A 15,077-nucleotide genomic window follows, 5' to 3' on the forward strand; every position below is an offset into this window, starting at 1 on the left:
CACAACTTACTAGTTTCTTCTTCTAAAATGGGAAAATGTTTATTTTCTGATCATAATGCATGTTCATTGAGTGAAAATCAGAAAATACAGAAAAGCATAAAGAAAATAAAAATTATTCATAATTTTATCACCCAGAGATAGCCATTTTTGCTAATTAGTCATTTTAATTAACGAGAGCAGTCCATTTCTAACTATGCAGCAAATATTACTCATTATACCTGTGCTATCTAGTGTGGCAGTCATAAGCCACAACTGGCTACTCTGAAGTGAAATGTGCTGTAAGTGTAAAATACACATTGGCTTCTGAATACAGTACCAAAAAAAAATACACATAAAATAACTCATTAATAATTTTTATATTGATTACATGTTGAAATAGTAACATTGGCTTATATAAAATATATTTTTTAATTAATTTCATGTTTTTTACCTTATAATGTGATTACCAGAAATTTTAAGTTACCTGTGTGACTCACATTATATTTCTATTAGACAGAACTGTACTATACTATTTTACATACAGATCTCAGAAATTCTTCCCAGATAGAGTATTCACTAACAGCTTCAGTGACCAGGTGACACTGCGGGGAGAAAACTTCCACCATGCAAGATGACAGCCACACTTACACATGAAGCCCTTTAAAGTAGGAAAAATGAACTTTTGAACCATCAAAATGATATAAACTTCCACCTTATCTAGCCTTTTTTTCTCAAGGGTAGAGGGATAAGTCTGAAATTCTATTTTTAAATTCTCTGAAGATTCTATTTAAAAATCTGACTCTCATTTTCTGCTGAAAATGAATTATCTCCAATAATTCTCTTTATTCTGAACTTCCATTCACTCTCTGTCCCCTAACTCTTCTCAAAGATGCTTAGAAAAAAGGAATAGGGTTAAGATGACCTTAAAGGTGGGGAGGCTATAGCCCAGTGAAGGAGGAGCGTATAGCTCAGTGGTAGAGTGCATGCTTAACAGGCACAAAGTTCTAGGTTCAATCCCCAGTGCCTCCATTAAAAAATAAATAAAATAGACTTAATTACCTCCCCCACAAACAAACAAACAAAAAGATGACCTGAACAGGGGGAAAAAAACCTAAGATACAAATATGTACTAAGTATCCACATGTCCATAATACTTACTTCAGTTGTCTATTTAATTCTTCAACATAATTCTTCTGGTCTAATATGGCAGCAATTTGAACATTCCTAGAGAAGGAAAAAAAGTAGCTTTGTGCTAGTTGAAAAGGTCTAAATTATCTAAAATCGTTGTAAAACATAATGGTAAAGCAACATTATCTTGCCTTTAAAATAAAATTCAAGAATCTTTATAATCATGTAGTAATAAGCTGTGCACTTTAAATAACTATAACCTTTTATTAAATTACTTGCTAAACTAAACAATACCATTAATTTAAAAAAATTTTTTGCATCAGATTTGTTTCTTTTTAAAGAAATATATTTGACATAACATTGTTCAAATTTAAGGTGTACAACAGGTTAATCTAATACATTTATATATTGTGAAATGACTGCAGTTTGTAGTGATAATTGGCATCTCTATCACATTACGTAATTACTTTTCTCTTTAGTAGTCAGAATAAATATATTTAAATTTAAACACAACTATTTCTTGAAATAAATCAGCATTGGTAAATTTATGAGTAATAAGCTTTCATCCCTTTTTATGACACAAACACAGATGACTATCAAAAAGGGTCTCTGGAACTAATGATACGACCAAAAATTTTATTTCAGACTAAAGCCTCCATCTTCTAAGTGATTTTTGCTTTAGAAAGCTTGTAAATGGAAGTGAAAACAAAACAAAGCAGGAACTACACACACACAAAATCCATACTGTAAACAGATGGACCTCATACTGATTTGTAAAGAGCTTCATAATAAAATACATGTGAAATAACTTACGAAAATCATACCTTTCTTTATTTCCAATATCTTCTTCATTCTTTAAATACATGGAAAAATCAATCACCCCAACCTAAAGTAAATAAAGTTATTTGTATTTAAAGGGGAGAAATATTAGAAGTATCTTTAACATGCAACTGACTTTCATTCTTAATTTTTCTTTACTATTTAACAGCACCATTTATAACTTAGAGTAATACCTGGGTCAAAGAAGAACAGTACAAACTGGAAACACCACTCTGCATTTTGTACTAGTCACTTTCACTTACTTGTGAGTCTAAATCCTCTCCCTTTACACACAGATTAGCATCTATGACATTCAGGCCAACCAGCAGCCCAACAATTACAGCTCCTTCTTCTTCCATCATTAGTGCGTGATACTCATAGAATTCACTGTGAAAATTAAAATAATAAAAATCTTAAATCACAAATCTATTTTATTTATTCGGGGGGGAAGGTAACTAGGTTTCTTTGTTTGTTTATTTAATGGAGGTACTAGGGATTGAACCTAGGACCTTGTACATGCTAAGCACGTGCTCTACCACTGAACTACACCCTCTCCTATACAAATTTATTTTAAAGACTAAATTTTAAATCTTAATACCTCATTGCAAGCATGGAACCAATATAAATAAAATTAGCCTTTCTATACATAAATACCTTAAATTTTTTAAAATTTAAATGTCTATACAGAAAATGTATAAGAAAGGGACTGAAAGAGATAGAAGAGGAAAAGGAATTTTTAGAGAAAGAAAAGAAGCAAAGAAAAATCAAAAAAAAAAAGTCATCACTGAGGCCAGGAACGTTTGTAACTCTCAAAAGACATAGACTGTTGTTGATCTGATAACAGTATTTTTATTAGAGTTGAATCTTCATCCTAGAATTTATTAAAACCCTAGGGATAAAGACTAAAATGGGGAAATGAATATATGAAACATTTCAAAGCCTGTGTTCAAGCCAATTGCATTTGGTATACGTATTGCTCTAAACAGATAATCATTAAAGATACTTATGGAAATCTAGATTCTAAAAAAATATTCAAACAAGAGACTTGTAAAAGAAACAGGAAAATAGGACAGCCTGAAAACTAAGACTTGACAATTAATATTCAGAAAACTAGTTATCACCATCTCATGCCTTCTTCAAGAAGTCCCATGTGTATTATTTAATCACTTTAATTAACCTTCAGAATATTGTTGAGAAATTGAAGGTGCTGAAAGTATGGTCACTGTCATTTAACAAATGGGAAAATGGATGTACAACTGAAGTCACAAGTAAAACCAAAAATGACCAGACTCTCCAGAACATCACAGAGGATCTCTAAAAGAATAACAGAGAACAGAGGGGTTGCCATGGGCCCACACCCCTTGAGAACTGACCATTTTGCTCTGAAGGTCTGTCTTTAAACATTTGGACTTCAATTTAAACTGACAGTTTAAAAATGCCCACAATACAGTCAAAGCGATAGTTTGGACATTCAAGATCTAAAAAGAAACCTCCTGAATTAAAGCCCAAAATTTCAATACAAATTTTTATTCATAGCATTAACTGTAACTTAGGAAAAAAACTAAAACTTTGATATATACAATCTCCACCTTATTGGCCTATAAAAAGCTTACGGCATTCATTTTTCAGGTTAATTCCTGATTCCTGTTATGTCTCCACTGTGATTTTCTCTCTCATTTTGCTCCTCCTTTTATTTTATGCCATCACAATGTATTTTATGTATCCTTTTGTACTACATCTTCAATCCTTTTCCAAAGACAGGATACAGAAGAAATAAAAAATGAAAATAAACATGATTTAATAGTACTAACCTCAAGAGATCCCTTTGAATAATTAAGCAACGCAGGTAATCAGCCATTTTTTTTTGCATGAGGGCTAATCGAAGCCATGCTCTTGCACGACCCAGGGGGGTCCTAAAAAGCAAAACCAAATGTTCAGAAAACAACCCCAGTCCAAAGATTACAGACTACATCTTCTACCTCTACTGAGGTACACATTAATAAAGGAAAAAGGCAATTTATCATGGTTTTGTCTTTGTCTATAGCTTTAAGTCAGCTCTTTGAGCATACAAACCAATCCCTGGGAACTATTTAAGTCTCTAAGAAAAATCTGCACCTGTAGGTCACCAAGGTACCATTTTATGCTTTGGAAGAAATGACTCTCTAAATAGTGAGAATATTTCTATAAGAAATATTTTTTTAGAAGGGGTTTAGTCCTCTAAAAGTGAGTTCACAAAATGCACCAATAAGGCAGTATGATGCCTTCAAAAAATAACTGACATTATACCTGAATTTTAAAAATTATAACAAAGCTAAGAAGGTATCAAGCTGGTAATTACAGAGAATCACGAAGCTATCTGCTATTTTTGAAATGTTTCTTTTAACCAGTTGTCCTTAAAAAAAATTAAATCTCTTTCATGTGGAAGTCTGCTGGGAACAGAACTTCTAAGACAACAAATATATCTGAAAGATTGTGGCCCAAGGCCATTTTTTGCTGGCTACAAGTAGGGTCTCCTGGACAAGAGAGAGCACACAGTTCTCAAAATTGAAGGTGTTTGTGCTCAAGATGAAAATGAATTCTATCAAGGCAAGAGATGTGATGTGCACGAAGCAAAGAACAACATAGTAACTTCTGGAGGCAAACTGAACAAAATCAAAATATCTGGGAAAAGGTAACCTGTGCTCATGGTAACTGTGGCAAGGTTTGTGCCAAATTCTGAGGCAACCTTCCTGCGAAAGCCACTGGACACAGAACCCATGTGATGCTGTACTCCTCAAGGATTTAAACTTGAAAAGTGAAGTACTATTGAAAAGTAAATAAATAAAAGTGTGGATCTGTTCTCTTACTAAAAAAATTTAATTTCATACCTCTCTTAATCAAGTTATCATTTAGTAAAAATAAAAGCAAGCTTTACAGAATTAGAATTTTTTAAAGAGAAATATATCATGTAAACCTTTATGTTTTCTCATGCAGAGAATGTTTTGGCACGAAATGTGAAAGGAAACTTAATCTTCATTTCTAACAGCTAAGGAGTTTCTTATGGCTTAGCATTTTACTGAATACCATTCTTTAGAAAGCATATTTTTACTTTTGTAGAATTTGGCTTTTTTAAAACAATATGAGCGTGTATGACTTGCTATTTAACTCTAAAAACTGAGTTTGAATCCTGACTCTACCACCTATAAACTGTAACTTCTTTGACCTTTATTTTTCACATCTATACAATTGTTATAATAATAATCTCTACCCTAAGATTGTTTTAAGCACTAATTGAGATAATACATGTAAAACAATTATCTTCTTACCCTGATACAGTGCTCAATAAATAGTAGCCATTTACTTTTATCACTTGATTAAGTACAACTTGCAAACATTTGGATGTTGTGATAACAGAAAATACCACCATATTCCCCACAATATATAAGACACTAAATTGTAAAGCTAAGAGAAAGCAAACTGATAATCTGACAGAAAATGCTAAGTGTAAAAAAGCTATCTCGGACACAAGAATTAAGATAAACTAAAGGAAACTCTTACATCTTAACTATAGCCTGAAGAACATAAGAACTTAGCCTTATCAACAAAAAAAAACTGCAAAAATTTCAACACTCCTGACTCATTAGCTGGAATATTCAGCCTTTAGGACCTTTCATATACAGTTGTTCCTCACTATCTGTGGAGACTGGTTCCAGCACCCCCACAGATACCAAAATCTGTGGATACTCAAGTTCCTTCTATAAAATGGCACAGTATTTGCATATAACTTAAGCACATTCTTCCATTTACTTTAAATCATCTCTAGATAATGTGTAATACCTAATACGACGTCAATGCTATGTAAATAGCTGCCAGGGTGTGGCAAATTCAAGTTTCGCTTTTTGGAACTTTCTGAATTTTTTTTTCTGAATATTTTTGATCCAAAGTACGTTGAATCTGCAGATGCAGAACCCATGGATATTGAGGGTTGACTGTACATTTATCTAGTGAAATAGGCAAGTGACATAATAGGCCCCAATTTTCAGAGGAAGAAAAGTAATTTGCACAAACCCTTTGGAATATAAATGGTTTATGGAGAAAACTCAAATCTCCTGAGCTTTGCCCTGGATTTAGCTTACATCAAATATCTACTGACTACCTACTTATGCAAACTTGCTTAACACTCAGAAAACATAAATGCGTAACTGATATAGTCTGTCTTAAAAGGACTTGTCAATTTTCTGCACTACAACGCAGGATTTAAGTAAGTGACATAATAAAGGAGTGAATATAGTGATAAAAGAAAGAGCACTTAATTCTCACTGAAGGGGCTAAGAAAAACTTCATAAAGGAAATGACAGTGGAGCTGGGCTGTAAAGAATCAACAGAATTTTATTAGGAGAGAATATAGCAGAAAGCCACCTAAGGCTGAGAGAAGATTATCAGCTGGAGTGTGAGGTAATTTTAAGGAAGAGCAAATATACTTCTGTGGCTGGGATGAACAAGTAATAAGATTACTTACTTAAGACCAGGTAAATCCCGGACACTAGCTCCTATTTCCTCTGCTTCTGGGTACAGCTTCTCTACCAGTTCCAAAGGGCCCCAGATAGTTTTGTTATAACTCAAAAATGATTTTCTTACTGAAAAAAGAAAATATAATGCATACAACTTCAACATATAAAATTGTAGTAACTCCCTGTTAAATATTTCCTTACAACATTTTTAACTTAATATACAATTATTCAGAGAACTTTCCTCTCATCACTACACAGCCCTGTTGATCAGGAGCCTGTTCATCAGGATCCTGATACTTTCCTTATCAGAAATATGCATCTTGCCCATTCTTCCTTATCAGAAATATGCAGGTAGGTAATTAAAGTAAAAAACAACTAGGCTTATTCTTTACCAGTACCAAAATAAGACTGGTGGCCCCAGCAGGTTGATCTTTATGTTTATTTAATAAACCAAGGATGAATCATTATTTTACTTTTATATACAAAAAATTATGACTTTACTTTTCCTTTTATTTGATTTTGAGATTTGGGTAATATAAAACCAATGAACAACTACATGCTTCTTTCTTCATACTGACCAGATTTCCTGTAGACCCAGTGTGTCTATCATATGCACCACCCAAGAACCACCACCAAGATAGGCAATTTTTTCTTGGGGGAGAAAACCCAATCAGCACAAAGTAGCTTTATAATGATTCATCGAGATAAGCATAGGACTGTTAGGATATGGCTCATGGTATTTTGTGAAGTAAAGGAAAATCAGAGAAGATTTTAAAATGTAACTATTTTGGCCATCATTTGACAAAGCACATTTCAGGAGACTGGAAGAAAATAACAATGTAAGTTATTAACTTTTTTAACAAAAAGGAAATTTTTCAAAAAGCAAATTAAAACTCAAGGCCTGAGATGAGATTGTTGACTTCCTAATGTATTAAAAGAAGTATTTAGAGACTGATAATATCAAGAGTAGGCAAAAATGGGGGGAAAACAAACACATTTACTGTTGTTTATCAGTGAAGCCTTTATAGACATCAGTTGCCTATATCCTTTGACCCAGTAATTCTATGCCTAGGAATCCTAAAGAAATCCTAGCACATGTGTACAAACATATATACCCAAAGATGTTCTTCCAGCACAATTTTAATAATAAAAACTGAAAACAGCCTAAGTGTGAATTAAGAGGAGAGTAGTTAAATAAGTCACAGTATACATATATGTATGAAATATTATGCAGCCATTAAAATGTGGTAAAGACCTCTATGTAAATGGTAAGATCACCAAACAATACCTTTTTTTTTTTTAAAGGAGGGGGAAAAGAAAGTCACAGAATAACACAGCATGACTCTGTTTAGAGTAAAAGAGGGAAAAAATGAACTACACATCAATTTTTAAAAAAAGAAAGAGAAAAAAAACAGAGAAGAGAAGAATGACAATTTCCTTTAGGGAAATAAATGGAAGAAAATGAAGGGAAACTGTTTTTGCTCTATGTGCTTCTATGTTGTTTGATTAATATTCAAAAAGAGGGGGGAGGGTATAACTCAGTGGTAGAGTACATGCTTAGCATACACGAGGTCCTGGGTTCAATCCCCAGTACCTCCTCTAAAAATAAACATAATTACCTCCCCCAACCAAAAAGAGTATACTTCACTGTTATTTATATATTTTTAAAATTTTATTTTAAGTCCTTAATTAAAGAAAAATTAGAATCTAAAAACAAACAAACCAAAAACAAACAAACAAACTCATAGATACAGAGAACAGATCAGTGGTTTCCAGGGTTGGACGGTGGGAATGGATGAAATGGGTAAAGGTGGTCAAAAGGTACAAACTTCCAGATGTAAGATACATAAGTCCTGGAGATGTAATGTACATGATGACTGTAGTTATTAATACTGTACTATATATTTGAAAGCTGCTAAGAGTAAATCTTAAAATTTCTCAACACACACACAAAAAACTTACATGTAGTAGTGAATGTTAACTAGATTTATTGTAGTAATCATTTCACTATATATAAAAATATGAAATCACTGTGTTGGACCCCTGAAACTAATAATGTTATATGTCAACTGCCTCAATTAAATAAACACATTTTAAAGAAAAAAAAAAGTTAATAACATCACATAAGGTTTCTCAAATTCTGATGCCAACAAGGCTCCTCAGTTTAAAGTACATTTTATTAAAACCATGTTTAGGTAAATCTCCTCTTTTGCTTTTTACATTTACCCCCACTTTCATGTCCCATGGTCAGAACTTCTCAACTTACCCAGGCTTCTGGTATACCAACCAAAAAAACCAAGCTTCTTTTGCTTTTTATTAGTCACCTTACTATACAATGCTTACTCACACAGCCCTCTACACAGCTGCTGATCATATGAACTAGAGACCAAAACCACCAGTAATTGTTATATAAGTATTTGCTGTAAGTAAAAGAACAGTTATTATGCAATGTATATTAAGTATAACAAACATTTTATACATAACAATAATTCAATAGGAACTGTAGAGAAGAATACAATATCCACTATTATGATCATGTTCAGGGAGCGCTCACATTTCTACAATAACCCAATCCAGAAGACAATTTTTTCTAGACATGCTCCCATACATTAAGGAGGTTTACATTTCAGTAATCAACTATTTTAATGTACTTGTTCAATGGCGCTCAAACTAGTAATAATAGTTCATATCAGAATCACCAAGCTTAAAATTTTTTAAATAACTACAACTATCCTAGAAAACGGAAGTCAGTTCCGAGTATGTTGAAAAAATGTCAAATATGTTTTTTACAATACACCAGCAACTAAGCATTTTCTGAGGACCACCAATTAGAAAACAAAGCAGTAGGGTATTTTCTCCCCCAAACCAATCCACCCAATACTTTAAAAAGTAACAGTAATTGTAGCCACAAAAAAATCACATTTTCAAGGATGTTTAAGATGCGGGGATGGGGTGATTTCTAAATTTAGTTAAAAAAAAAAATCTCATGATACCTTTAAGACCGTGTTTCAGACAATGTTCCATAACAACGAAGAACTGCTGCAAGGGGGGATAGTCAGAATCCAAAGTGCGGCCAAAGCTTAGAGCAGATTCAATTAGTCCTTTGATACTGAGTTTAGCCATGTTTAACAAGTTTGCTCTCTCTACAGCTGTGGGGTCTTTTGTAGCTGAAAGCACAAGAAAGGAGTCCAACATTGTTTACAAGACCTGACACTGAAAAATATACAACCCTTTCCATTCTCTATAAAGATAACAGTGGTTTGTTTCTCGTAGGTGGACAAGTTAGTCTTCCTAACTAACATACACCCCTAGTTCTTATGTCTTTCTCATGCATACCATAGAACACTACCATGCCCACTCTGGCCAAAGTTTATGAATTATTCTCAATATCCTGCAAACTGGCTGTTCTCTGGTATTTATCTTATTTTTGAGATACCTCTACAAGGAGAATAAATTTTTTAAAAAGGCTTTCTGTGGAGAGAAGTTTGTAGGAATAGTGGAATAACAGACAACATGTTTAAAGGTCTCATGCAAAGGTAGATAGCAGGAACTGTCAAGGATGAATTCAAAGGCAAAAAAATGTTCAGAATACACTGGCAATAAAAGGTATTTAAAGTTCTAAGATTCCAGTATCATCCATAACAAACGTGGCAGGTAAATAAAACAGGGTCATATAGAAGCCATTCAACTCTTCCACTCATTTTAACCCTCTTCCGATCTTGTATTTTCATTGCAATTGTAGTTCTGTATTGCAGGGCTCCTTTATTTTCCCAAAGGAAATAAACACAGGTCCAGTTTCACGTTAAAGTTCCCTGCCCTTCCACACTGCTCACCCAGTTGAACATCAAGTTAATAAATGCATTTTTTAAACAAACTGATTGCTTTTCAATTCACAAAAAATTTTTTCTTCCCCATAAATTTTATTCTCAGTTTTCTTATAAATTCAGATACTTCCCCATACTCTCATCACTGTTGTGACTAGCAGAAATATTTTCAGCAAATACAGATGACAAAATGACGAGCAAAAAAAAAAAAAAAAATTTAAGCGTTTAGTATGTTTCATAATCTCTGACAAATTTACTAGTCCATGTAAACCAAGGGTCCGTTTTTCCTTCCCCGGACAAAAGTCCAGAGTTCCCAATGATCTAGTATTCCAGTTCCGATCTCAGGTAGTTAGGTGTGAAGCCTGACACTGAATCCTAAGCAATTTAAAACGCAGCCACAACTGCTATGACCAAGCTAGCTGGTGGACAATCTCCACACAAGATACCATTTCTTCAAATATGCATCGTGGTATGCTTCCCTCTCTTTTGGGGGGGCGAAAAAACCACTCTATGTTTCATAATCTGTGGCAATTCTCGTTTTTGTTAACAGTGCCCATCACAATCCGTAATGTACGATGCGACAACTAGACAAAGCGCTTTTGCAGCTGCTCCGAGGTAGGTCGGTGCTGGGCGCCGGCAGCTTCGGCCGCGCCCCGCCAGGCTCGCGGATGCGTCCTGCCAGGTTGCGGCCCCCAAATGCGGCCAAGGGCCAGTTCCCGCATCTTGCCCGGGCCTAGGGCCCCTCCCCTGCCTCCCTACTCCCGCCAGCAAGGCTGCCCAAAGCAATCGGGGCGCCCCCAGGACCAAAGCGGAGGGCTCACCCGGGGTCCTGCGCTGCTTCGCTGCCTCTCTCCCGCCCTCCGCGTCGGACACCCAGGCCAAAACCTGAGTCGCTTCCCTCCGCCACCCCCGAACCTGGAAAGTCATCGCCCGTCCCCGACTGTTCCCCGAATCCAGGAGAGACACCCCGGCCGGCCCTGTCCTCGCTCCCTGGAAGCCGTCGGAGCACGAGCCCTCGGCCATTAGGCACCTGAAGGCGGGCGGAGGCGGGAGAGAATGAGGGGCAGCCGCGCGTTGCCATGGCGACCCCAGGCGCCCCCGAGCCCCCCGGCTCTCCCCGCCCAGCCCCAGGCCCGTATTCGGGTCCTAGTTCCGACCGCGAGGCCTGGATGCCCACCGCCATCAGTCCTCCTGGCCCGACAGAGGCCTCAGACCAGCACCGAGGGCCCGGCGTCCGCTTTCGGCGGGCTCTCCTTACCCATGGTGGCGGCGGCAGCGGCACAGTCTCGGGCGGGGACTCCGTGGGCCCCGCCAGCAGCTCCCTTCAGGCGCGCAACGGCCGCCACGGCGTCTGCGACCAGGCCGGCTGCGGCCCACAGCGCTCCCGGCGGCGGGAGGACGCCGGGCGGTCCCGCGGCGCCCGAGTAGGGCGGGGGGGGTCGCAGAGACTGCAGCGGCGGCAGAGAAATCCGCGCTCGCTGAGCCACTTCGCGTCCTGTCGGACCGGAAGGAGGAGGAAAAGGAGCGTGAAGGAGACCTCGAGTGTGAGGAGCTGGAGGGCGGACCCTAGTCCGACCATAGCTTTCTCGCCCTGAAGGCTTCGCCCGAGTGCTAAAGCTGCATTTCCACGGGGATGCGAGCCACGTGCAAACGTTTTATCCACAGGATCCGGCTGGGTTTAATCAGACACACCTGACCGTTTCCCCTTATTCACAAAAAGAATTTAGAAAATCTGAAGCAATTAACAGTAGGCGAAAATCTACTGAAGCTATTAGACAGCCCAAATCACGACGTTTAAAACAGTAAATCCATTAATTTATAAAAAAGCAGTAAGAGACGGCCTAATTAATCGAGGGAAAGAGATGCAGAGACAAAGCCAGCGTTTTCACATTTCAGGGAGAAAAAAAACCCTCATGATCAGATGAAGTTTATCAGTTTGGGAAAAGTGAGCTGCTACCTAGTTAGTTCAGCAATTGTTAAGACGGGGACCAAGTTAGAAATACTATTTTGTGGAAATGGAGCTATGTTTATCTCTTCAGTATAAAGTTGTATTATGCTTCTTTACTTCTTTTGGTTTTTATTTTTCTTTATTGTGAAATAATCATGCAGGGATAAAAATGTATAAAGCATATGTACAATTTAAAGAATCATAAAGTGAACAGCTGAGTAACCACCACCAGGTCAAGAGAGCATAGGACTGGAGAGTCATCCTCCCCGGGGAAAGGCCTTTTAGCCACAATCCCCCTAGAAATAAATGATTCTGACTTTTATGAGAATCGTTTCCTTGCATTTCTGCATGTTACTACCACGTAAGTGTGTGCCCCTAAACAATGTAGTTTCTTTATGCCTGTATATAAATTTTTCACAAGTGGAATAACATTATTAACATTGTTACTTGTTTCTTTTGTTCAACATCATCCATGTCCATGAAGAGTTTCCAGGTTGGGATGTTTCCAGATTGTCCATACATCCTGGTACCAACGTGCAAGAGAGTCTCTAGGGTGTATAAATAAGAACAGGATTACCGGAAATCAGGTATGCCTTTCTTTAAATTTACTAGATAATGCCAAACTATTTTCAAGATTTTTCATAATAATTTACACGCCTATTAGCAGTGTAGTTTTTGTGTGTCCATTCGAATGCTTGGCATTGTGGGGATTTCTTCATTTTCTCCTCATCTTGTTGGTAGGTGATTGTATGGTGACTTTATTTTGTATATATCTCATTACTGATGATATTGAGCACTTTAACCACGTAGTTAACATTTAGAGTTTTGCAAAGAAATGATGCCTATTTTTCTGTTAACTTAGCTTTTTCTTATTGGCTTCTGGAAGTTACTTAAATATTCTATGTACTAATTTAGTGTCAGTTATGTGTTGTCAATATTTTCTGGCTATTTTTTTTCTCTCCTTATGGAGACCTTTGATAAATATAAGTTCTTAATTCTCACTGCACTTAAATTTTTTAAGAAGTTCTTAATTCTCTTGTATTGAATTTATGATTTATGCTTTAGGGCCTTGTTTAAGAAATCCTCCCTATTCCAAGTTCACGGAGATGCTCTCTTTTAAGAGTTACATAGTTTTTATACGTATGTTCATGTATAACTGAAAAATTGTGCTGTACACTGGAAATTGACACAACAATGAAACTGACTATAATTCAATTTAAAAAATGTAAAAAAAAAATGTCATTGCAAGGGTAAAAAAAAATAAAATTACATAGTTTTTTCCCCTTTCATACTTAAGCCTGTTACTGCACCCAGAATTCATTTTGGTGATGGCCTGATTGGGTCAAATTTCATTCCTTCCCTGTATACAGCTAACTATCCCATTATCCTTTCACCATCTTCCATGCCCTCTCAGTGAGCATGTATGGTCAGTTCCTAGGCCAAAGCCTTATTTGATTTTAAAAACCACCCCATGAAGAAGGAATTACTTATCTCTGTTTTGCAGATGAAACTAATCTCAGAAAGATTAAATAACTTGCCGAAAGTCACAGAACTATACGTGACAGAGACAGAATCTGAACCAGTACAAAAGTAGCCTCTTATTTTCATAATCTCAAAATACATCTGTGGTTTTTAGTTTCACAAGAAGTCTAAAACTCATGACAAGTCTAATCCCTTCCACTATTTTGCAGTTAAACATTGAAATGACTGATTTATTTTTGTCTTCTCCAAATGATGAGTAAAAAAAGGAGGGATTTGTATTCTAAGTGTATCTAGAAAAGCAAATAACATTAAGTATATATTTATTTATTTTATAAAACCATGAGAACAAAGCAAAAGAGCTTTCTTTCCTGGATTGCCTTCCCCCCAGGGACTTTATAGGTAACAAGTAGGAAATAAATTTAATTTGGCAACAGACCAGCTTTGTCTAAAGCAAAAAATATTTCCTCCTTTGAGAAAGATACTCTAAAGCTCCAAAATGCACATTTCCTGGATACTCTAACCCCCTTGTATTTAACAGAATTCAACCCTATTACACTTCATAGGGTTAAAATAGAATATTAATCTGTTCTGAGGTGTTTATCTACTAAAGCTAAGTAAGAATCTAGGTTTTTAAACTTACAGATAACATCATGTAGTTTTTAAAAAACTAGTAAGTTATCACATACTGAAATATAGGGATGAAATTAAATGTCTAGAATTTGCTTTAAAACATCTCAGCAAAGAAATAAAGGATGTTGAAAACAGTTACAGCAAAATCTAACTATTGAATATGGGTGATGGGCATTCAGAGTTCATTATACTATTCTACTTTTGTGTTTAAAAAGTTTTATAGTAATGTTTTAAAGTTCATCATTAAAAATAAGCTAGTTAAAGCTTTAAAAAAATTTTTGTAAAAATCCTTCATAAGCCAAAGCAATATCCATACAAGAGCCGAGAATCAGGAAAGGTGAACTTCATCTCCTGGGTCCATCTTGGTTCATACTTCCCAGGGTTATGAGTTCCAGTCACCTGAGAGTCAGTGGTGACTTGAGTGAAATTGGATAGGCCTATCCTACTAGCTACAATCAGTCTTCTTAATGAGCAAAGCTGGCCACTGAATCCAGGTAGACCAGCTGGTCACATCATGGCATAAGGTTTCCAGTTATAGCCAGTTATAGCTGGCCTGAGATGTGATTTGCTTACATTAATAAATGTAATTCTCCTGAACATTTGTATAGCACTTGGAAAATGTATACAACATTGAATGGGAAACACGTAGTACCTGGGAAAATTGCTGAATTACTAATCAGAACACCTGGGTTCAAGCAATGACTTGCCCAGGGTCAGATGCTAATATGGGATATCTATGCTAGGTACCCTGCAGAGTTTAATTCAATTGATAGAATA

General features: G+C 36.3%; 1 protein-coding gene across 7 annotated transcripts in view; it reads right to left on the reverse strand.

Moving 5' to 3' along the window:
• Positions 1-11,847, reverse strand: part of RUFY2 (RUN and FYVE domain containing 2) — a 37,975-nt gene extending 26,128 nt beyond the window's left edge. The window contains exons 1-7 of one of the 7 annotated variants that reach the window (XM_032491514.1): positions 11,499-11,847; positions 9,410-9,583; positions 6,425-6,542; positions 3,738-3,839; positions 2,190-2,313; positions 1,932-1,993; positions 1,138-1,203 (exon numbers count right to left, since the gene is read on the reverse strand). In XM_032491514.1, the coding sequence (XP_032347405.1) occupies positions 1,138-1,203; positions 1,932-1,993; positions 2,190-2,313; positions 3,738-3,839; positions 6,425-6,542; positions 9,410-9,583; positions 11,499-11,502 (650 nt within the window). In that variant the 5' untranslated portion in view covers positions 11,503-11,847. Of the gene's footprint in view, positions 1-1,137; positions 1,204-1,931; positions 1,994-2,189; positions 2,314-3,737; positions 3,840-6,424; positions 6,543-9,409; positions 9,584-11,061; positions 11,344-11,417 lie in introns of those variants that run through there. The other 6 variants (XM_032491513.1, XM_014556286.2, XM_032491512.1 and 3 more) reach the window with 6 other exon arrangements.
• Between the last annotated feature and the right edge of the window lie 3,230 nt (positions 11,848-15,077).

The sequence above is a fragment of the Camelus ferus genome, chromosome 11 (assembly GCF_009834535.1).
Source record: "Camelus ferus isolate YT-003-E chromosome 11, BCGSAC_Cfer_1.0, whole genome shotgun sequence".
Lineage (NCBI taxonomy): Eukaryota > Metazoa > Chordata > Mammalia > Artiodactyla > Camelidae > Camelus > Camelus ferus.